General features: G+C 43.4%; 1 protein-coding gene and 1 long non-coding RNA gene across 8 annotated transcripts in view; one reads left to right on the plus strand and one right to left on the minus strand.

Annotated features, from left to right (window-relative positions):
• DOT1L (DOT1 like histone lysine methyltransferase) overlaps nt 1–12,710 on the plus strand; it is a 91,289-nt gene extending 78,579 nt beyond the window's left edge. For 3 of the 7 annotated variants that reach the window (XM_019557046.1, XM_019557044.1, XM_019557052.1), the window contains 7 exons: nt 203–349; nt 2,504–2,630; nt 4,613–5,226; nt 6,228–6,433; nt 6,920–6,984; nt 7,635–8,603; nt 9,706–12,026. In XM_019557046.1, coding sequence (XP_019412591.1) covers nt 203–349; nt 2,504–2,630; nt 4,613–5,226; nt 6,228–6,433; nt 6,920–6,984; nt 7,635–8,603; nt 9,706–10,298 — 2,721 coding nt within the window. In that variant the 3' untranslated portion in view covers nt 10,299–12,026. Of the gene's footprint in view, nt 1–202; nt 350–2,503; nt 2,631–4,612; nt 5,227–6,227; nt 6,434–6,919; nt 6,985–7,634; nt 8,604–9,705; nt 12,027–12,495 lie in introns of those variants that run through there. The other 4 variants (XM_019557045.1, XM_019557050.1, XM_019557049.1 and 1 more) reach the window with 4 other exon arrangements.
• Nucleotides 12,711–13,157: 447 nt separating this feature from the next.
• LOC109324927 lies at nt 13,158–17,514 on the minus strand. Its single transcript, XR_002105043.1, has 3 exons — nt 17,482–17,514; nt 17,430–17,433; nt 13,158–17,136 (listed from the first exon to the last, which is right to left on the minus strand). It is a non-coding gene; the product is annotated as an uncharacterized LOC109324927 (long non-coding RNA).
• Between the last annotated feature and the right edge of the window lie 4,199 nt (nt 17,515–21,713).

Here is a 21,713-nt window from a genome sequence, read left to right on the forward strand (position 1 = left end):
CCTTATGGTCAACATGTCTGAACACCTTCTCTTATCAGTGGCATACTGCCACTTTGGGGATACTACGTAACCTAAATGAGCGTGGAATAAAGTATTGCATGAAAATACTGATGTATGACAAGTAGAACCTTCAATTATGGTTGGGGCATACTTGCTAATGAGCAGTGATACCCTCTGAAACCATCTGCTTTTGTATTTGCAGGTTTTAAGAGAGAGAACCTCTGCAAGTAATGGAGAAACTATCACCAGCCTACCTATCAGTATTCCTCTCAGCACAGTGCAGCCCAATAAACTCCCTGTTAGTATCCCTCTGGCCAGCGTAGTCCTACCTAGCCGTGTTGAGAAGGTGGTGAGTAAGGGATTGTCAAAACTTTCCATCCCTAACTAAAACCAGATTGGGGTGTTGTACATTTGAGGCAAGATCATGATGAGGCTACTGCAGTAGGTTAGTTTAATGCCTTTGGAGATACTCTAGCTGGATCTCTGTCCCCAGGAATTTACACTCTAAATGTGTGACATGCACATCTCTGCTTCTCTTTGCCTGTTGATAAAGTGTGGATCTTTGCAGAGATGTCAGGGGATGAACTTTTGTTGAAAGTGTAATATGGAAAGCGTGAGTTGCTGCTGCCTAGTTAACTTTTTAACCTTATAATTGAAAGATCTTTCAGGGCCCTTTCAGATCATTCGCAGTTCTTTCTGTTACCATGTCAAATTCATGTTAGTATGTGCTTGGAAGGGAGAAGCTCGAAAAGCCCAGTGGTAAAAGACAGCCCGGTGGCAGAAGGCTTCCCATGTCCTCAGTGTTTTGACAAAGGCGAATGCCGTAGGATTACTAAGGAGCTGTTGCTTCCTTTCTATGGGAGACAAACTTGGAGTTGACCTAGATAGGTTCTCTCTCTGATAACTTGAATATGAGATATGGCATGAGGGCCATACCCAGCTGCAATGTGAGAATGTAGTTGTGTTGTGGTCTCATGCTTCTTGTCCCTGTTGTCAGCTGACGGTCTTGTAGTTGTAGGAGAATGTCCCTCTCCCTAGTTGGAGGCAGAGACAGCATTTCCTCACATAGAGGGAAGGTAGTGTCAGTCACAGAAATTTTCTTTCAGCTCTCTGCTCCTATGCGTGTAGAGGCAAATGCTTCATGATATCTTTCCTTGAGAGAGATCTTTCTTTGGAAGATGTCTCTCGACAATGACACCTGTGATGGCTCAATGTATGATAGCTCTGCTGAAGCTTGGTGACTTGCATCCTCTGATCATCTGGCTTTCTGCATTAGGTATTCAGCACGGAGACTTCCTGAGAACAGCAGTACATACTGATGACACCAGGCCCCAAGCTTCAGTGTATCACTCATCCATGTGGAAAGAGCTGTCTGTGGAAACTGAGGTCACAGTTCAGCCTGCTGTTTTCTTTCCCTCTGTGCTAGTGTTATGGATAACGTTTCCACATTGTACTCTGGATCTAAGCTCTTTGCAGCAGGGGACCATGTTTAGACATGCTGACAGTCCCGATTCATGACTGTGGCACTTACAGGCTACCACAGTACAAATAATATTTATTTGTGTCCCCTAAATAGGCTAAATGTTGGACAGTCCAAACTGCTAATCTGCTGCTGGGGATGCTTTTAGGTCTTGTCTAATCAATGATTCTTAACTGTGTAATAGCTGGAATAGTGGTCAAACGTACGTAAGCAGGTTTTTAGCTTGAATTATAGTTACAGTAGAGACAGAAACAAAGCATAGACCATGGTGGATATTTTGAGTTCATGTTTTGCATTAAGGTGTATGATCGTTTTTCCTTGTTGGTGTGGTTTTCTGAGCAAAGGTTTACAGTTGTTTTAACTGCTCAGGTTCTCATCACATAGAACTTTACCATTTATGCATTTTTTTTTTTGTGCTTTTGGAGTATGTTACATTTAATGAGAAATGACCAGTTCTTAGAAGCAAACTGAAGTGTAGTATTAAGGACCATATGTAGGCTTAGGTTCTTCGAGGGCTTTAATTTCTGTACTATCCTTTCATGGCTGTTACAGATCTTAAGCACTGATTTCCATCCCTGTTGCCAGACATTTTCTTGGTGGGAGGTATATTCATTGCGTATCAGCAATGCCATCTTTGGGATTATCAGATAAAATCCCATGATACACAACAGTGCAGTCTGCTGCCGGGCTCTCACCAGTAGCGTAAGTGTGGTCTTCAGGGATAATTGTACTGTAGTATGCAATGATGCGTGGGGATGGAAAGATTGTCATGTGCTAGGACACGGAGTCACCACAGCTCATTTAGTATACCCAGCAGAAAGTTGTCAGGGTGCCTGCTGGTTTAAAGACATCAGTGCAGTGTAGAGTAATGTATTTTTCACAAAACATGCAAAGTCTCTGTAAGATTTGGGGTGTGCAGAGTCTATTAAAGAGAGCTCAGTGAATGCACATCTATTCTGTGAGATCAGAAGCTGCGGAACATACTCCCTGGAATGATGTGGCTGGTTTTTTTCCTCTCTCCAGAGAAGCACACCAAGTCCAGTTCATCAGAATAGAGACTCATCAACACTTGAAAAGCAGATTGGTGCTAGTTCTCATAATGGCATAAGCAGTGCTGCTGGAAACAAGCCACTGGCTTTGGCTACCTCAGGTAACGCATTTTCCCTGGAGACTTTCAGTCGTAGTGATAACACCATCTATTATGCATGAGCTTTTTGGCACTTGCAGCCCAGAGCGGTGGTTCTCACCTGCTGGCCACTAAGATGGAGGCTGGAAGGAGTGTCAGCCAATTCCTCAGCCCTGCAGTGTTCTCACTCTGCCAGCTGGCTCCCTCCCAAATCAGGAGCTAGCTGCTAGTACATGTAGGGCTAGTTCTCAGGTTACCTGAGCTAGCTCTGCGTAAGCTAAAGAACAGAAAGAAGCAGTGTTACTGCTTTGCCTCTCAGCAGAACTATGTAGCTTGTTCACAGTGCTGCACTGAGACAGCTGCATTATACTACTTCCAATTCCAGCTGGATTGCTTCTGTTTCCTGGATTACGTGTGGTATGCGCTGACTTCCTGTGGTCAGCTGCAGGATTGAAAAGGGGGAGAACCACTGGTCTAGAGCACCTGGGATGCATTTTCTATCAATTTTCTATTCTCGGCTTGAGGAGGAAGGGTGGAGGTGGATTAGGGTTGAAATAAAGCTGAGAAATAGGATTAAGTGAGGAGCAAAATATTATCGAAAACATGTTTAGGCTCAAAAACAAAAGAATTGCAAACAATAAACCATTTTGGACAGCATGCTTTTGTTGGTCGGTTCTGAAGTCCCCCTTAGGCTCTCTTCCAGCATCTGTGTATATAAAATTTACAACGTCCAGTTTCATACTTGCTTACGGTCCCCTTTTTTTAGTCTTGGTTCTCTTAGCTGTAGTCCCTGTAAGAAAAAGAAAAAAATACAGGCCAGGTTGTGCCTCTGGCTCCTCCTCTCATAACTCACAAAGAAAGGATGGAACAGATGATCCCCTTGCCTTTAAGGAAATTCTAGCCCCAACCATACCATTGAATATGGACCCTGTTGCTTAAGCAGAACGTCAGCTCCTGAGCACCTTCCCCAGCAAAACCCTGCTAGAGATAAGGTCAGCAAGTTCTTTGGGCCTTTTTCAGCGCTATGGGAAGCCAGCTGGGGATTTGACAACTGGTCCCAAAAGTAGGGAGCTTAGCAAACCCCCTATCACTCACACAGCCCATTCCAGGGGCAGGAACTGTTTCCCAAAAAGTAAAACCAACTTCTGGGGAAAAATACTAAGGCTTCTTAAGGCAAATGGCCCAAGTGAGCACAATTTTTAGCTAGCCTGTAGGAAGCTGGCCTCACTAGACTTGCCCCTCTTCCTTCACGCTCACCATCTGTGGGGGCCTATGGTAGGATTTCTCTCGGCTCCTTCTGAATTCAGTAGTCATTCCTGGATTAACAGAAGGGTGTTGCCAGAGTATCACTGGGTTTCCACCATTCCTAGCTATCTCAGAAGATAACTCTTAAGTTCATTGAAATTTATTACAAAAGCTACCTAATAACCTAAATTCATCTCTTTTTTTGTTGCTTCTCTCCCACTTCCCTGCCTTGCTGAAGATCTACCAGTCATCTCATTGCTTCGTTTTGGCTAGGTTGTGGGGGAGGGAAAGGTGGTATTGGTGGCAGGGCCTGTGTCCCTCTTTAGAAAGAAATGGATTGCTGGTGTATGGCTCAGTGGGTAGAGAAATGAGCTGGGAGCAGAGGATCTTGGTTGTCAAGATGAGCTTCTTAGATTGAGCAAGGCACTCGAGTTCTATTAACCTGATAAAAACAGGATGCTTCCCTAGTACTCCCAAATGTTCCTGAATCAGCAAAAAGGAGCCATGCAAGATGACAAATTTAACTTAATTCACCAGCTCACATACAACCATGTTCTTGGCTGTTACTGTGTAAAGAGCAGATTTACAGAATTAGCTGTATAATTTACAGCTACTAAATGCTCTGCAGTTACCGCTTTGACAGAATGGCCCGCTGCTCTAGGATGGAAACATTCGTGAAACACTCAATAGCTACTCCAGAAACGTAGCACTGTAAGGTATACATCATTGCTTCTGCTGAGTGATACTTTCCCTTTCAACAGGTTTTTCTTATTCTTCTGGCTCCGTGGCAGTCAATGGAACTCGTTCAAACAGCCCAGCCCAACTTAACCATAGTGTTGATCAGGCAGCTCTGGACGACTCTGGGAGTCTGTTTAACTCGGTAGGGTCTCGGAGTTCCACTCCACAACACCCTTTGCTAATGATGCAGTCACGGAACTCGGGGCAAAACTCCCCTGCTCACCAGCACTCAACAAGCCCCAGGTTAAACGGAGCCTCCCAGAGCCTGGTAGGGGTATTGCAGTATGCAGATGCTCAGAAGATGTTTGCTGAAGGAACAAAGGGGGATCTTCAGTCTGATGCAGCATTTTCAGATCCCGAGAACGAGGCCAAGAGAAGAATCATCTTTACAATCTCTCCTAATACAGGAAATGTAAAACAATCTCCTTCCAACAAGCACAGTCCCCTGACCTCGAGCATTCGGCTGGACTGTGGTCAAGCATACATGCAAGATGGGAAGAAACGAGGTCGAAGGAAGAGATCTTCTACTGGAAATCTCAGCGTGAGCTCTGGGGTGTCCCCCAAACGCAAATCCTTACCAACAGTGGCTGGACTGTTTACTCAGCCTTCGGGGTCACCACTCAATATTCACTCCATGGTAAGCATGAAACTAAATAATTATGATTTGGTGAAGTTGGGTTTAAGGCATGGGGCTTTTCGCATAGTTTTTGGAAGCTTACCTCTAGGATGGGTATTGAGAATTACAATGAGCTGCCTAGTTCTTTAAAGTGAACTTACCTTCCCTATGAAAAAGTTTTAAATAGAATATTTAAAAACAGTTCTCATTGCTTAAGTTATCATGGAGCGCAGTAGTGTGTCATCTTATCTGACGTGGATTTGTTTAGAGGTAAAATTCTTAAGGGACTTAAAACCTTCTCTTGGCACACAACTGCCACTAGGAATCTACCAAAGCTTGTGCACTCTGACAGCTTCTGGTGACTGTACAGCTCCATCAGGTGCAAAGAGCACCCTGCATAGGCCAATCTTGGAAGATGCTGTCAGGTACAAACACTTTGTTAGCTTCCAGTTATGGTAGAAACCTTCCATAGGTCCATGTCTCTGTTCTGCTGCCAGACTGAAAAGGTTCTGATGCTACTGGAGAGCTGTGTGTGGACATGCAAGGTGTGGTGCGGGGGAGGGTTGATTTTTTTTTTTTTTTTGTGGGTTTTTTGGTTGTCAGAATTTGAGTTTTGCCTGCAAAACCCTGGTGAAAAACAGATGTTAATAGCTGAAGTCCCAGTAAATATTACTGCAACGTGCACAACAACTGTTTCTGATTTGGCATCTTGTGGATTCTGCTATTGTGATTTGCTCTTTGATTTGTTATTGGTGTGCAAGAAGAATTGTTTCTGCCCATTTTTGTCTGCTTTTAACCATCTCATTTTATCTCTAAAGTCAGATACTCCAAGCATGAAGGCTCAGAAAGGCAATTAAGAATTGTGCAGGGATTTTAGGTTTGTGAAGCTGAAGCACAGCATGCCTCTCTGTGTTGCACATGCAGCTAGTCATGAAGCTAAATGATGAGGGAGTGAATATCCTATCTTTTACTGAAAGAATATTGTCATCCTTAACTTTGTTTTTTTTCCCTCCCTATCCCAGGTCAATAACATTAATCAGCCTTTAGAAATAACAGCCATTTCCTCCCCTGAAAACTCCCTGAAGAACTCTCCTGTTCCCTACCAGGACAATGACCAGCCCCCAGTGCTGAAAAAGGAGAAGCCCCTCATTCAGACCAATGGCATTCATTACTCACCGCTGACATCTGATGAAGAGCAGGGGTCTGAAGATGAGCACAACAGTACCAGGTGAATACGGTGATGTAGATCTCAGGCCTGTTTTTGAGCTGGGGTAATAATGCATGTAAAGTTTGGTCTGTTGGATCCTTTTTCTTGGAGAACGTTCTCATTGACCCATAATACTTGCTAAGCTAGAGCGTTTGTTTTCAGCACATGCACACCCCAAAATAAGAAAGGTGTTCAGAAAACAGAATGACTGTAAGGAACCTTGTTCCACTAGTTGTGTTGATCAGTTGTGTTCCCTCCACGACATTTTGCAGGAGTGTTGGCACCAGTATATAAATGTACCATGTTTGGGGAACTTCTGAGTATAGAAATTCCCCTTCCATTTTGGCTGCTTGCATCTGTTCTTCACCTCCTGCCACAATGTTATTTATAATTGCTCTGGATGGTAAAACATATTGGAAAAGAGCGGTGAAAAGTTGACCACATGTGAATCGCGGTAAAACTCCATGCCTGCTGTTTAAAATAACCTTTCTTTTCTTTTTAAATTAGAATTGAGAGAAAAATTGCAACAATATCATTGGAAAGCAAATCTCCACAAAAGACTGTTGAAAATGGTAGGTGTGGGGAATATTCATTGTTTAAAGGCATTCACAGTGCATGTGAGGATGGCCTCTCTGCTGGCCCATAGTTTGTAGGCTGTCAGGTGATTGCAGGCTCCTTGGGTGGAATCATGTACTGCATATTGGATCAGAAGTCCACAGATATTCCTTTGAAACCAGAAGTTTGTGCATGTGAGATCCCTTAGGCAGGTTGCCTTCATCACGTTGCAAACCTTGCATCCATTCTGTTCGTAGCTGGTGGCTACAAAAGCCCCTTTAAATTTGTGGCCACCGGTTGCAGTCTTGCTTGTTTGCACCTGGAATAGAATGGTTGGTGGAGGTGGAAACGGTGGTACACTTCACAGTTATATTTCTTCCTAGACATGAAGGCCTGAGACTATCTATCTACCTATCTATCTCCCTATGTATCATGAGCAGGTGGGGTCTTTGATATGAAGGTGGATGGCAGTGCAGATGACACTAACACAGATGTTTTGCGGTGTGTTAAACTAAAATTGAAGGCGATTTGAACAGCTGTTTTAAACTGCTTCTCATCAAAAAGTAGAATGAATTATTAAACTGAGTCAGTTGTTGAACCAGTTCTGCTTACTAAAGATTAAATGAATTCTGTTCACTCATGCTTGCAACTCTGCCTTCCAAACTAGGTGGCAGTTTAGCTGGGAGGAAACAAGCGCAAACCAGCGAGAACATGAATAGCAGTAAATGGAAGTCTACCTTTTCACCAATATCTGACATCAACCTGACCAAAACTACAGATAGTCCCTTGCAGGCTGTTTCATCTCTGAGCCAGAATTCACTTTTTGCCTTCAGGCCGTCCTCTGAGGATGGCATGGCCATTGACAGCAAGATCACGGCACATGCGAGAAAAAATGTCACCATGCCCTCCTCTGGAACAGATGGACTCAGCCCCAACACAAATGCTGCAAATGGATTCACATACAACGGTGGACTGACAACAGATATTGGTTTACACAGCTTTATTGATGGTGCTTCTCTTCCTCATAAGACTTCAGATGCGACATCCCTTAATTCCTCTCTGAGTTTTCAGTCACAGCGAAGCAAAGACTTGGGTGTCTCAGAGACAAATCCTTTTTTGAACAAGAGGCAGCTTGAAGGCCTAGGCAGCATGAAAGGGGAAGACTTAAATCGGTCAGGGGTCAAAAGCAAAGAGATGAGCGAATTAAACATTCGTACAGGGGGCTCTTCAGAAAAAAGCTCTTTGCAGCATAATGGAAAGGCCAGCAAAGGACGGGACCGAGATGTGGAGTTTAAAAATGGCCACAACCTTTTCATTTCTGCTGCTGCTGTATCTTCGGGTGGCCTTCTAAATGGCAAAAGCCTTTCCACTGCTGTTTCCTCAGCAGGCAACCCAGCATCTGTTCAGCATCATCCTTTCTTAAACACTTTGACCACTGGATCGCAGTTCCCCCTTGGCCCCATGGCCTTGCCAGCAAACCTCAACTCGGTGACGAACTCTTCAGTATTGCAGTCTTTATTTAATACAATGCCAGCTGCTGCCAGTCTGGTCCACGTGTCATCAGCTGCAACCAGACTGACTAATTCTCACACTATGGGGAACTTCTCTTCTGGGGTTACAGGTGGAACAGTTGGAGGTAGGCAGAGCTCTGTTTCTCTGGTATAAGGCAGGGCTAGAGGAAAGGATGGCAATGCCTCTCCAGGTATGAAACCCTTTCGCTTCTGCAGGCGGTGGAGGAGGTCCACCCAGCATAGCCCATGTCTCGGGAATGCCAGAATTATTCCAGGGCTGAGGACTGAACTATTGTGAGCTTTCTTGTCTGCTAGATGAACATATAATTGCATCTTCCTAAAGAAATGAGAATATACCAGACTTGATTTCATAGCATATAGCTGTTTCAGTTGTTGCTATGTTGGAATTGGCTTAGGTTTGTCTGCAATACTAAAGGTTTAAATTGCCATGTTACCCTCTCTGTGCAGTGAGGAATATCTGACTTGTCAGCTTCAGTGAAAATTTGAGATTCCTCTTGATCATGCTAAACATTAGTATCCTTTTCAGATGAGATCATGTGATTTACATAGGATTATGATGATTTCTGCTGATAAGGAGGGAGTGTTCCTTGGCCATGAAAAGCTAATGCCTTATGCACCTCTGGCACTTTGTGATTCTGCACAGGCTTTGCATCTGTGGTCCCAAACATGAGGCAAACTCTGGAGAGAAGAACATAGGAGCAGTTCTTCCTTTAATCGACAGCATTGGCAGGTTCAGACCATCTGTCCATAATTATTCATGCACCATGTCGGGAAATCCTAACTCTCACACTTTAGCAGTCTAGCTCTACTCTGTAGATTTGCTGGAAATACGCTTTCCCCTCTGCTGTCTTGTAAGTGGGTAAGTTGGGTAGGGGAGTTCAAGATGAGCAGAAATTTGAGTGTTGAGATATGCAACTTGAATGACCAGGTAACCTCATTGCACGGTTGCCTGTGAAGTATAGAACCAAAAGTTCTGCTTATTTGGCCGTTTTCCCTCCTGGCATTTAGGAAGGTAAGTACATTTCTTGTACCTCCTGGCCTGCATCATTATCTCTCATTGCTTGCTGCTGTTTCATGCTGCATATTTTGTATGGGGCTGTAACTGCTATAATTTTGCTTTTTTTTGCTTTTAGTTTTGTTTCTCTTGTCACTTGTGACTGTACAAAGCCCATCTGTTGAAGCTGAGTTTTTCTCTCCTGTTTGCAGGTATTTTTAACCATGCGGTGCCTTCTGCCTCCTCTTCTCATCAATTTGGAGCCAGTTTCAGCAGCAGTGCTGTCTCTAGCGGCACAATGCTAAGCTTAAACCCTCTGCAGGCTGTTGCCACCACCTCATCCTCATCCTTCCAGTCCCCCTCCTCTAGCTTAGTAACATCGAGTGAGAACAGACCTGCCCAGCACCTAAACAGAGCTCCAATGCAATCTGTTTTTCATACCCCTCCCCCCCCACCTCCTAACGTTTCATTGCCACCTCCTCCTCCATTACTCACTTCTAACTCTGAGCCTGTGCTTCTGCAGAACTTGCCGTCCATTCCAGCTAATGAAGCTTTTTTACCATCATCTTCTGCTGCTTCTGTCCAATCTGCTAATGCTTCTTTGTCTATTAAGCTAGCTTCTCTTCAGCACAAAACTTCCCGTCCCTCCTTTACAGTCCATCACCCGCCTCTGCCCCGTTTGGCGCTGGCACAGACCACGCCCATGATCCCGCAATCCAACGCAACCGGCACGTCTGCTATGTGGGTTACACTTGGCATGCAGTCTCCTTATGCTTCGCACCTTTCTGGGGTTAAGCCACGATAAAGAGCTTGCTTAGCTAACGGTTCTTATTTTGTAAGGTAAGGCTAGAGAAAAAACCAGGAGGTTTGTACAAGATGGTGAATGACACTCCTTCCTTTTCAGACTTCTGTCTGTGGCTGGTATTGGGTGGGAGGGACAGATTCCTCACATAGAGAAATCCCAGGAAAATTGGGGGAGCAGGTAAACTCATGGCAGAGGTTGGAGACTCAACATTTTGATTTGGGAGTCAGGATTTCTCGACACACCATGTGCTCAAAGTAATAACTGTTGCCTCATTGACTTTCAGGCTGGCTGGGAGAGGAGCAATTAGTGATGCATTTGAAATGGTGTTTCCTCATTTGAATATTCTTGAAAAATGTGCCTATTTGAGAGCAGCCAAAATTAGTAGGTTACCATTATTATTTTCCAGGCAAATGTCTTCAGATGTAGCCATTTAAGGAGGTTGCTGCCTTTTCTGAGCTCCATATTAACATGGAGTGCTCCTGTCTCCTGATGATGCTTCCCTATGATGCTGTGTGGCAGCATGGTGATATTTCTTTGTGGAACCTCACATTTTGGCCCCCAAAAACTAAAAGAAAATCTGTAGGTTATGTGCTATTACTTTTCTGTGGATAAAATGGAAAAAGGATGATCTAGTTTTGGGGTTGTCGTTAATGTGACCTGCACAGTGTGCTGTGGTCTATGAAAGTACATGACCAGTCTAACTCATGTCTGGCCTGATAATAACAGCTGATATCACAAACTGCAGAGGATATTTATCATTTGAATTAAATAAGAATAAAAAGGGAAGTCTTCATTATCTGCTCCCTGCAGTTTTAGTAGTGTTCCCTAAGTCTAGCAATAATAGACTGTTGGCAGCGTACAATGTATGCTCACCTTGGCAGTCTTTGGCTTGCTGTGTAGACTATGCACTGAATACCCAGTGCTAAATTCTAATCTAACCTAATTGAGGAATAAGGCTGTTCACAAGAGGAAAGCATCTGGAGAGTGTATGTGCGAGCACTTCAACAAATCAAGTATCATAGAGTCTTTCAGACCAACTGTAGAATAAAATGTATTACCACAAAGTTCCATATTCTCCTTATGTAAACTTCTTTGGTTTTGTGATTCAATTCCTGATTGCTTTAGTTAAGCCAGTGTTGCGCACAAAAGCCTGCTCTTCTGCAGGTCTCTTGTATCGTTACAGAAGTTATATTCATTGGATGGTTAATATACGTGGTTGCTTCTAAAGCTCTGGATTAAATTAGAGTACAGTTTAGAGATTCTTACAGTTTGCACTTGTAGTGTTTTGATCAGCGAAGTGCTCTGTCAGCCCAAAGTCCCTCACAGCCTCGTTGTGAGACAGGTAAGTATTATCTCCATATTGGAAAGATGAACATAGGAGCAGGGAGGTCCCAGTAGCTTGCTCTGAGCTAGAGCAGTAGTCATTGTCAAAGTCATGATTAATTCCAGTAACTTAGATGAAAACAGTAATAAGCTATAATCTGTTTGAGCATGGTGACTGCAGAAGAGGGGCCATGGGTGGGTTTTAGGTTCCATGTTTTTACCTGCAAGATTTGGGTGAGGTCACTGTGGAAAATTAAATGTATAGCACCTAGATGAACTGAATCAGGACCCCAGTTCAGGGTACTCTACAAACACGTTAGATAGACGGTCCTGGCCTGAAGGCCAGGACAGATGGGCAGAGCTGGGAGATGGAAGCACAAAGAGGCCTAGTCTGCCTGTGCAGGTTATACAGAAACTAAATATAAAGCCAGAGGCTAGTGACACAACTGCTAGCCTTGTCATGTGCACACGCATGCATGACACATGATGTATGGATATTGGACTGAGGATCCAGGTCATAGTACTGAAGTATTAATGTGATGTCAAGCAGATGAGCAATCCCGTTGAACGAGCATAGTTTTACGCTTGAAAGACCTTGCTGAATCTGTGGTCTAAATGTGGGAACAAGGGATCAAACAACAGCTATTACACTGACATGTAGGGGTTGGAGATGTGCAGATGATAACCTAATAGATCTCTTCCATGCTTGATTCTGAATGACAGGATGAATGAAAGGATTGTTCTTCCCTCTCTCTGTCTCCTGACTAACAGACAGTCTAGGAACTATATAGAAAAGCTTGATGTATCTAACACATGGAGATGATTTTTAAGTGTCTGACTTGGATGGGTTTCTTCCTCTCCTCATGTCCCACAGGTAACTAGGATTTCTACCTCAACCCAATGTGACCTATGCAAGGACAACGTGGACCAACTTCACTCGGCTTCCACTGAAAGGTGCTCGCCTGGCCTGTGCAGGGGTTTCTACTCTCTTACTACTGGACAAAATAATAATAATAAAAAGATATAAAAAAAGACCTTAACAACAGAAAACAGATTCTACTGTGAATTGGAGTTTAAAACAAAACAAAAAAAAAGCCTGCAAATGAAATGTTTAAAATAAAGCTCCAGTTTGTATTGTTGATAGTTTAGATAAAGTATTTATCTTTTTTTAAAGTGAAAACAATTTTGACTTATTTTATTCCATCTAAAGTCATAAACACAAATCATTAAAAATAATCTCTGACTAATAAAGGACTGGCACACCAGCAGAGATGTAACGAGCCTCCTCTCGGTGCTATTTCATCCGTCAGAACTGTGCCTCTAGTTCGAATCCTTGGTGCTGAATATGGAGGCTTGACCAATGCCAAACCCAGTCTCAAAAAGGTCTGCTTCTTATTTATTCAACTCACTCTGTTCATATACCAAAGTCCATTGGTTTACAACAAAGTGAGAGCTACAAAGAATGGCAGCCTTTAGTTTTGGGTGTTTTAATTATTTTTAACTGAGCCATCAGCTCTGTTATTAGGCATTTTTTTTATTGTGGTGTTTGTTTCAAACAAGAACGCAATACTTCCCTCTGGAATGGCAGCTAGATCACCTGGTGTAACCCAGTGAAGCTCAAACAATTGAGAGAGACTTTGAACAGAAATGTAAGTCTAGTCTAATTAGACTACTTGGCCATTAAAAGCCACTGGTGGCGCTTAAGTTGCTGTGAATTTCAGTAGCTAGACTGGTAACTTATTGGGGGATGCCATTGGCATATGGACAGGGTGCATAATCACTGGTATTGGTCAGGCTCTTTCTGTTAATATTGGGAAGATCGAAAAACGAGCTTCTATACTGGGGCAGATAGCAGCAGATTTTCTCAACTTGTTTTTGTTCTAAGTATGATGTATTTTAGTAAGGCTTTGATACTTGATTCAGAAATGGCTTAACCTTGTACATTTATGACTAAGTGCATTCGCTTTTGTACTCTTTGCTTTACATAGGTTTAAATGGTAGTTCACAAAAACACCACAGTTTAGTTTACCTTGCTGCCACACTATCAAACTGGTGCATATAATTGTATTGTGACTTGCTGTGCTGTGTACAGAGAAGTGCCGCTCTGAACAGTGGCTGTATTTTATAGAGATGTGATAAATTTATAAATTTTGTATGCTTTATTTCATTTATTTTTAGATTGTATAATGCACAGTAAAGTGGTAAAAATGTTATTTATTCAAGTGCACAAAATGGGGGAGAAGGATCCGTTAGTTCATAACCAACATCAGACTGTAGTGTAGACTGGACCAAGCACCAATGGAGAAAACTGCAATAACTGAAGGGGTTTTGCAACAGCAAAGTGACTAGATTTTAAGAGCATACCTGGGCTCAAGTGAACTTCTGCCTGCTAGCCCAAGTTTGATCGTTATTTATCTGATCATTGATGATCAGAGGCTCTTGGAATCCTTTGGTCCATTCCAGCTAGGTTCATAGCTCTCTAATAATGTCATCTCTTGACACATGCATTCCCTTACCAGCTACTGAATAGGATTTCACTGTGTCACAAAGTACTGGGCTCATGAATCAACTGCTGCTTACACGTGTTTGGGGCAGGCCAAGTATCTCAATGTTTGCTTAGTTGTGCTGCCTTTCTGGGGCTGGCTTGAGAGGCATGTCAGTGCTGAATTCCTCGATTGAAAGGAACGGAGGTAGGACCTGTGCTCCTGCCTTGCCTATTCTCTCCATTTTCCTCCTATCCCCTGCTCGCTGCCAAGTTTGTGCAGTATCCCAATTAACAACTCCTACCTTGAGCAAATTTCAGGCCAGCCATTTCCCATGATACCAAATCGCAGGCAGTGGGTTAAAGACTTCAAGTTCAGTTATTTGACTCCAAAATTTGTATCTCCCATAGGTGGCCTCTGTGTGCAGATTTATCTTTGTCCTTATTTGGTCAGAAAGTAAGTTTAGTTCGTATCCCTAGTTCCCAGGGATCGTTTTAACAGTTTTCTGGTCTGTGCCTGGGAAAGGTGGAAGGGACAATGTATCCTGCTCTTAGCAACAATGAGGGAATCCAGAGGAGGAAAAATAATGCTCAGGGAGCAATAGCTGAGAAACATCAAGTAGCTTCTAGTGGAAGCCATAAACAGGTCCTGGAATCCAGGAAGACTTGTAACCCAGTTATTATTTAGCTCTGAATTGGGTAACTGCAGCCTGATCCAGATCTTTGGGTAACTGAATGTTGCAGAGCCGCTGACATTTACCAACTAAAAATGAAGTGCTCGGATCCTTGGAGAGTTTTGAAATGTTAGAAGTAAAATGTGCACAGATGCTAGAGGGACTGTAACTCTGCCCCTGTACATGCTTTAGTTAGCTTGATTTTTGCCCACCCCATCTCCACGCATGACTTGAAAAATGAGAGGGAAACTCAAAGGTACTTTTAACTGGTCTTTCACTAAGTAACAAAACCAGATCCTGGCCGTGTGGAAAGGGCCTAAGAGCTTGGGCTCCTGACTTTCAGAGCTCTGTCATGTAAAACCCATAGATGCACTGAGGAAGGGAACTCCAGACCGCATCATGGGTTGCGTACATGGAAAACCCTGCCTGTAACAACCCCCCAACCTCCCTCTGCACTTGCAGATCAAGGGCAAGGAACTTTTGTTTAAAATAATAGTTTCATAGTGCTTAGGGTCGGAAGGGACCTAAACAGATCGTCAGGTCCGACCCCCCTGCAACAAACAACAGCTGTAGAAGCTCTTGTGCTGCCTGAATGATGGTTTTCTAACTTCTAAACATCTGGATGCACACACTACCCAGCATTTGTACCGTCTTGAAGCATGTGGCCTCTGATACTTATTTTGCTAAAGGGTTTGACCCGAACCACCTTTCATTTTTAGTGACAAACGGGCCCAGCCCTATGAGTTACGATCCAACTAAATTCAGTGTATCCAGGTTTCCATGTACGGCAAGGGGGTAATAGATCTAAATTATGAAACTTCCCTGAGAAACAGAGTGGAAGCTGGGGACGCTTGAGATCCAGTCCTTGCCCTGCCAAGTAATTTCCGTGTGGCAAGGCACTTTAATCGCTCTTCCTCAGTTTTTCTTGCAGTAGAGGACGTTGCCTCTTGAATTGAAGGTTAGTATGTGTGTTGGTAATGCAAAATGTTGTGGAAGTACAACAAACATATTTGTGTGTACCAGACTAAAAGTCTTTAGAAATGGAAGCCAAGTTTTGATGCAGCTTGTTCTGTTTGTTATCTAACTACGTTGCTGGACAGCATGGCTCTCCTAGCTGCTAACCACAGTACAATAACCTTAAAGGAGAGCCCGAGTAGCCCAGTAGGTACTGCTTCTTCCGCTCAACAAAACGAGTCTGGACAAAGGTGGCAGCTTGGGAAACCAGCTGTTGAAAGCTGCTAACCTGCTAACTACCCTAGAAATAGCGAAGCATCTTTTCTAGTCTGCAACCCTTGGAAGTGAGGCCCATTTAAGTCTCAAACTCAGCTACTCCCATCTTTCATGGCTGCACTTTTTCTATGGCTTGATTATCCCTTCTAACAGCAATGAGCTCCACTGGGATTCCCTGGGTTCCCTGCCTCTGCCAGCATCTTCCACCCCTTGCTGCTGTGCCTGATCCTCTGTGCTCTGGGTTCGTTTCTAATGCATTTTGCTTGTTTAGGAATCTAGTCTTCCCAGTAATCTCAGCTGAGACGAGCTTCCAAGTAAGCATCAGGCAAGCTGATACTGATTCAGGGCAGAGTAATCAATCCTGAGCTGTATGATTTTATTGTTTTCTGCCAAATATGCACCCCCACCCTTCTGTCTCGCCTAGTCTGCATTTTAGTGCTGTATTTTTGGGAATAGCCATTTCTTGATGTAGCAGTCGAAACTGAAGTGCATGCCCGTCTTACCAACTTTCACTTGACTTTGGCAAATCAGTTTAACTTCTGTATATCAAGCTTCCCCAGCTGTAAACCAGGAAGAATATCGCCTCATTTCTTAGTGTTTTGAAGTCTAGCTGAAAAGCTGTCTCATTGCTAAGTGTCATTAGTAAGGTTTTGAGCCGTCTGACTGAGAACTTTAGCTATTTGTGCTCGTAGCATGACAGCCTGAGGCCTGTTTTCAATGAGAGGTACTTCTTCAAGCCAAAACACGGAGTTCAAGAAAGGAATGCTTTCTGGTTTAGTTTCCCACACTTGTCCACATTATTTTACTGCTGTCACAAATGTTCCTTCTTATCCACATGGTAACTGCCAGCCAGGGACTCGTCAGGAAGCTAAACGCATCTTGCAGTGTCTGCATTGCCAAAAAAAATTGAACTTTTTCAACATTGCACTGAGCTAATCCTGTGTGGCCCTCTCCATCAAAGTGTGAGCTGGGAGGTAAATCTCTGCTAACCCAGAAACCAGTGTTGTGCTTGCTTCCTTTTTTTGGTGGCCTGTTACCTCTCCTTTTCTTTGGCTTGGCTCTTCTACTCCACTGAGACCTGCTGTGCTGATGGCGAGCTGGGAGAGCTCCCACTAAGCCTCCATTTACTCTTTGCTGTTCGTTCGTCCTTCAGTTACCATTGTACCGTGGCATGGGCCACTGAAGCTTGAGGAAGCCAACATATAGGTTTTCTCGGGTGTCTGAGGAAGGAAGGCAGGCAGCATTAGAGTGGGACCAGTGCTGTAGCTTGTTAGTGTGACATCTTGGGCAAGTCGGATGATCCCTGAGTGCCTTCATTTTGCAGATGAGGGAAAGAGTACTCGGCTACCTTTTTCAAACCACGTGGGTGTTTCCGTGAAGTCATAAATACTAGAAAGAGTTTTTCTTTTTCTCCCGTGTTACCTGCCTTTCAAGCTGCATGGGTAAGTGACTCTCCTGCTTTGGGAGTCTGCACAGTTTTTAGCTCTAGATAACAAAAACTCCCTTGTACAGGTTTTGTGCAAGGGTGTAGGCTGTAGCCGTGTTGGTCTAAGGACATAGGCAGATGAGGTTCTTTGGGTGAATCTGATATCTTTTATTAGACCAACTTAAACCGTTGGAAAACAATTTTAAAGCAAGCTTTTGGGTTCAAAAACCCTTAGTCAGGCTAAGGAAGTATCAGCAGTTGGTGTGTCCTTAGCCTGATGAAGGGTTTTTGAACCGGAAAGCTTGCTTTAAAACTGTTTTCCAACTATTTAAGTTGGTCTAATAAAAGATACCAGATTCACCCAAAGAACCTTGTCTAGTTTTGTGCAATTGTTTTCTATGGTGTGTGGGGAGAGACTAGGGACATCAAGGAAACGGGTTGAAATCTGAAACAGCTCCATTTTTAAATGTGTGTTCACTCATTTGCTTTTAGAGGATCTGATAGAAGAAACTGTACGGGGGGGGATCATTGTAGCTTTCCATAAAAAGACACTGGCATGTGCAGCTGGATTTAAAGATTTCCTTAAGTGATTGTGAACAGTAGGGAGTGCAGAGCATCTTAATGATCCCATGGGCATTTCTTCTCTCTTAGAGCCCTTTTTCCCTGTTTGTGCCTGTGTTCAGAGTGGGCACGGACAGCACTGCTGTGCAGTGGTGGGTGAGGGTGTGCACGTGGAGGGGGGGACAACTGCTAGTAAATGTCATACATTTAGAATGCTAAAAGATTTTTTTTTTTTTTTTTTTAAAATACGAGGGTGGCACCTACCGACCGGGCATAGATCAGGACCGTGTTGTGCTAAGTGCTGTACAGACTCGCCCAGAACCGGGGAGGCCCTGCCCCAAAGAGCTTCCAAACAAAGCAGGGACATAGACGATGACAGGAGAGCTCAAGGGCAAACCTCTCCCGTGCCTCCTTGCCCCCTTTGCTGAGGAATATTAAACCCCAGATTACATCTAACCTATAGATTAGTTGGGTTTGTGAGCAGGTTCAGAGAAGGCCTAGGGTTTGATCAGCTTATGGAACCTGACTTTTCATACTTAACACTAGAGGTAGGTACATGGTAGCTGCAGTGAGGCAAGTTGTACGAGGAGTCTGGTTCTACAGCTGCCTTTGCTGCTGCTTAAGGCCTCTGTTACTATTGCTGGTTTCTAAAGTGAATGCCAAGCTCTGATCTGTAAATAGACAGGGGGCTTACATCTCCAGAGTTTGCCATCCTGTCATGCTATTTTGGGGCCCAAATTGAAACCATTGTTTTTAACTTGCCTCCATTATTAAACTCTTAATTCCAAGGGATGAGGGATCTCTATTTATAAATTTAACCAAGTTTAACTTGCAACAGCAAGTGACTTGACTTACCATTTTTTGGCTCTTGTGGAAGTCTGCTGAGCAGTTTTCAAGTCTGAAAACTAGGTGATTCACAAGGCTTCACATTGCACCTTTTAATCCAAACATTTCCAAGTTTTGACGATGCAGTATTTTAGGCTGATTGGCTGTTATGTCTTGGGCCCTGCAAACCTTTACCTGGGTATTGCTTGCAATTATCCATGTGCCTTAATATACGGAGGAACGTTTCCTTTCATTTTGTTTGTGAAGCGGCATTACTTTTGTAGAGTGCAATACTGTCTTTAATCTCTTGACTGCATAAGTCTGGGCACACCTCTGTGTGTGCAGTGATGTTGCTTGTGGGAAAACCAAATCTTTGTAAAGATGTTCTTACCCAACATGCCTTGACAAAAACTGAATAAAATGGGGGTTATAGAGGGAAAGGTGTTTTTAAGGCTGAACAACAATTCAGTGAGTTTTTGTCCCTTGGAAATGTAGAGCTTTTCTTGTAAGAAAACCAGTCCTTCATGACATTCCTCAGATGGGGAACCTCTAATTCCTTGAACACGTTTACTCCCATCCCGGAGAAACTCAGTCACTCCAGCTCAATTTAAATTGGCTACGGAGTAGGGAAGTGACATGCTAGACCAGGGTGGGCAAAATGCGGCCTGCGGGCCAGATGCAGCCCGCCAGGCCATACTATCTGGCCCGCGGAGCCCCAAAAAAATGTAGAAAATGAATATTGATCTGCCCCGGCTGCCTGTCATGCAGCCCTCGATGGCTTGCCAAAACTCAGTAAGCGGCCTTCTGCCCACAATAATTGCCCGCCCGTGCTGGACTTTCATCTCAAGCCCTGCGTTGTAAGTAAAGTACAATGGCGTTCAGCGCTGCCTGTGCCTTTTGCCCCACTGCCCTACAACTTGGAGGAGAAGCCTCGGACTGGAATAGCCAGAGTGTAGCAGAGAGGAGAACTGCTCTAACTGGACTGTGCTGGGGACACCTGTACAATGTTTGCTTTACTTCACAGCACTTGCATAGCTCTTGCTGGTGTGGTTGATTGGTTGTGGGGAGTGCTCATGCCCAGTTTTTTTTTTTTTTTTTTTTTTTCCCTTGGAGATGGAAAGTGTCTATGGGACTTTAGGTTCATTCATGGAGCCCAGCTCTTTCTGACCTATAAAGACTCAAGTGATTTGCAAGCGTTGACCTGGATTTCATAAGACGATCCTGCACTATGGGGTGAGGCTCTAACGTTGACATCGGTGAGCAGGCTGGTCCTGAGGTAGCTGTGCACAGTGGAAAGGCAACTTCAGATCAAAAGTGTGCAGCACGTTTGTGCTATGAAAGACCCAGGCCTGTAAATGCTGACTTACCGTACTCCTCACTGGTAGTAGGTGCTCTGCCCCAAAAGACAGGTTTGCAGGACAAGACTCTAGCTAATCTTAAAAATCCCAGTCTGCAGCTGCCATCCCATGTCTTCCAGCTAAAATGGAGCTATGTTGCTGGAACGACAGATGGATTCCAAGACCTGGGTCTTTCCACGGTTACATATAAGGTGCTACTGTAGACACCTTTTTTTGTTGTTGTTTTTTGCTTGTTTTAACTGAGTAGGCATCAGAACTACAATACCCCTCTCCCCAGCGGTGAAGATGGTGCTATTTTACCTCTCCCAGTGATTTGTTACACTTGATGTTTTCTTCACTGACCTGGAAGTAGCCTTATCCTTATGTCTTAGATTCTGACTTGGGTTGCTACCTTCGGCCACTGGTGCTGTTCCCTGAAGAGCTGTACATCATCAGGACTTTCAAACCCTGTACTGCTGCCCAAGCTGGGTTCCGGTAGGAATTCAGCGACCAATAGCCAGTTTGCTTTCTATACGGAAATCAAACCTTTTACACCAGGGTTCGAAAATCATGACACTGTATTTTCTTAGCGGATTCTCCCAATTCACACTTGCAGGTCATTGCTTTAATAATTTTTGTTTTTTTATTTATGCCTGAGCCAAAAGCATGAAGAGCATTGGGAGCTCTAAGCAATGATTTATTAAGAAATGGAAATTGTACAGTGGACTGCAAATGAACAGTAATTTAAACTTTAGGTTGGGGAGAACAAACTAGGAAGTGTTTTTGTGAACTATCTCTGCAGCACTGAGGAAATCACAATAGATGGAATTTTTTTTTAAGCACAGATTTAGTCAGTGTTGGAGTGTTAAAATTCTTTGCTTAACAGTTTAAAGTCCTCCCTTCTCCCCCTCCACCCGTCAATTCCATAGCTTGCTTTTCAGGTTTCCACTAAAAGTTGACTTACCATTTAAAAAAAAAAAAAAAGGGCCATATTTTATTTATCCGTATAACATTATAACTATATAAATATCTATTAAGGCTGAATATCGCAATACAAGATGCTGTTGCTTTTGAACTTCATGGGATAATTCCAGTACTAAAATTGAAAGTCTCATTCTAGTGTATTTAATGTTTGTGACAGTCTCTCTCAAGATTTTTGTGTTGAGGTTTTTTTTGCAGCAATATCAAAATCTGATTTCTAAAAATTTTAAGATATTAACCCTGAAGTTCTCAAGTTTTGTGACCCTGTGATTCTAAGGAAGATCTGGTTACTTACCTGGTGCAGTGGAATTGTCCTCTTGAAAGGTGATGTTTCTGGAGTTAATAAGGAAAAGGTAGAATGGGTTGACCCATCCTGCTTGGCTTTTGATTGACCTGTTCTGTAAGCGATCATTTTTAAATGAAAATCCAACTCTTTGGGTCTCTGTTGTACTTCATTATTTTAGGAGTGGGAGTCTGCCCTTGCTGAGTGGGACTTGACAGGGAATGCAGTAGATTATGAAGTTGCTGTTGCTCAGGAATTGATTAGTAAGACTTTTAACTACTAATAAAAATCCA

This window comes from Crocodylus porosus, unplaced genomic scaffold, assembly GCF_001723895.1.
Source record: "Crocodylus porosus isolate Cpor-Errol unplaced genomic scaffold, CroPor_comp1, whole genome shotgun sequence".
Classification (NCBI taxonomy): Eukaryota; Metazoa; Chordata; order Crocodylia; family Crocodylidae; genus Crocodylus; species Crocodylus porosus.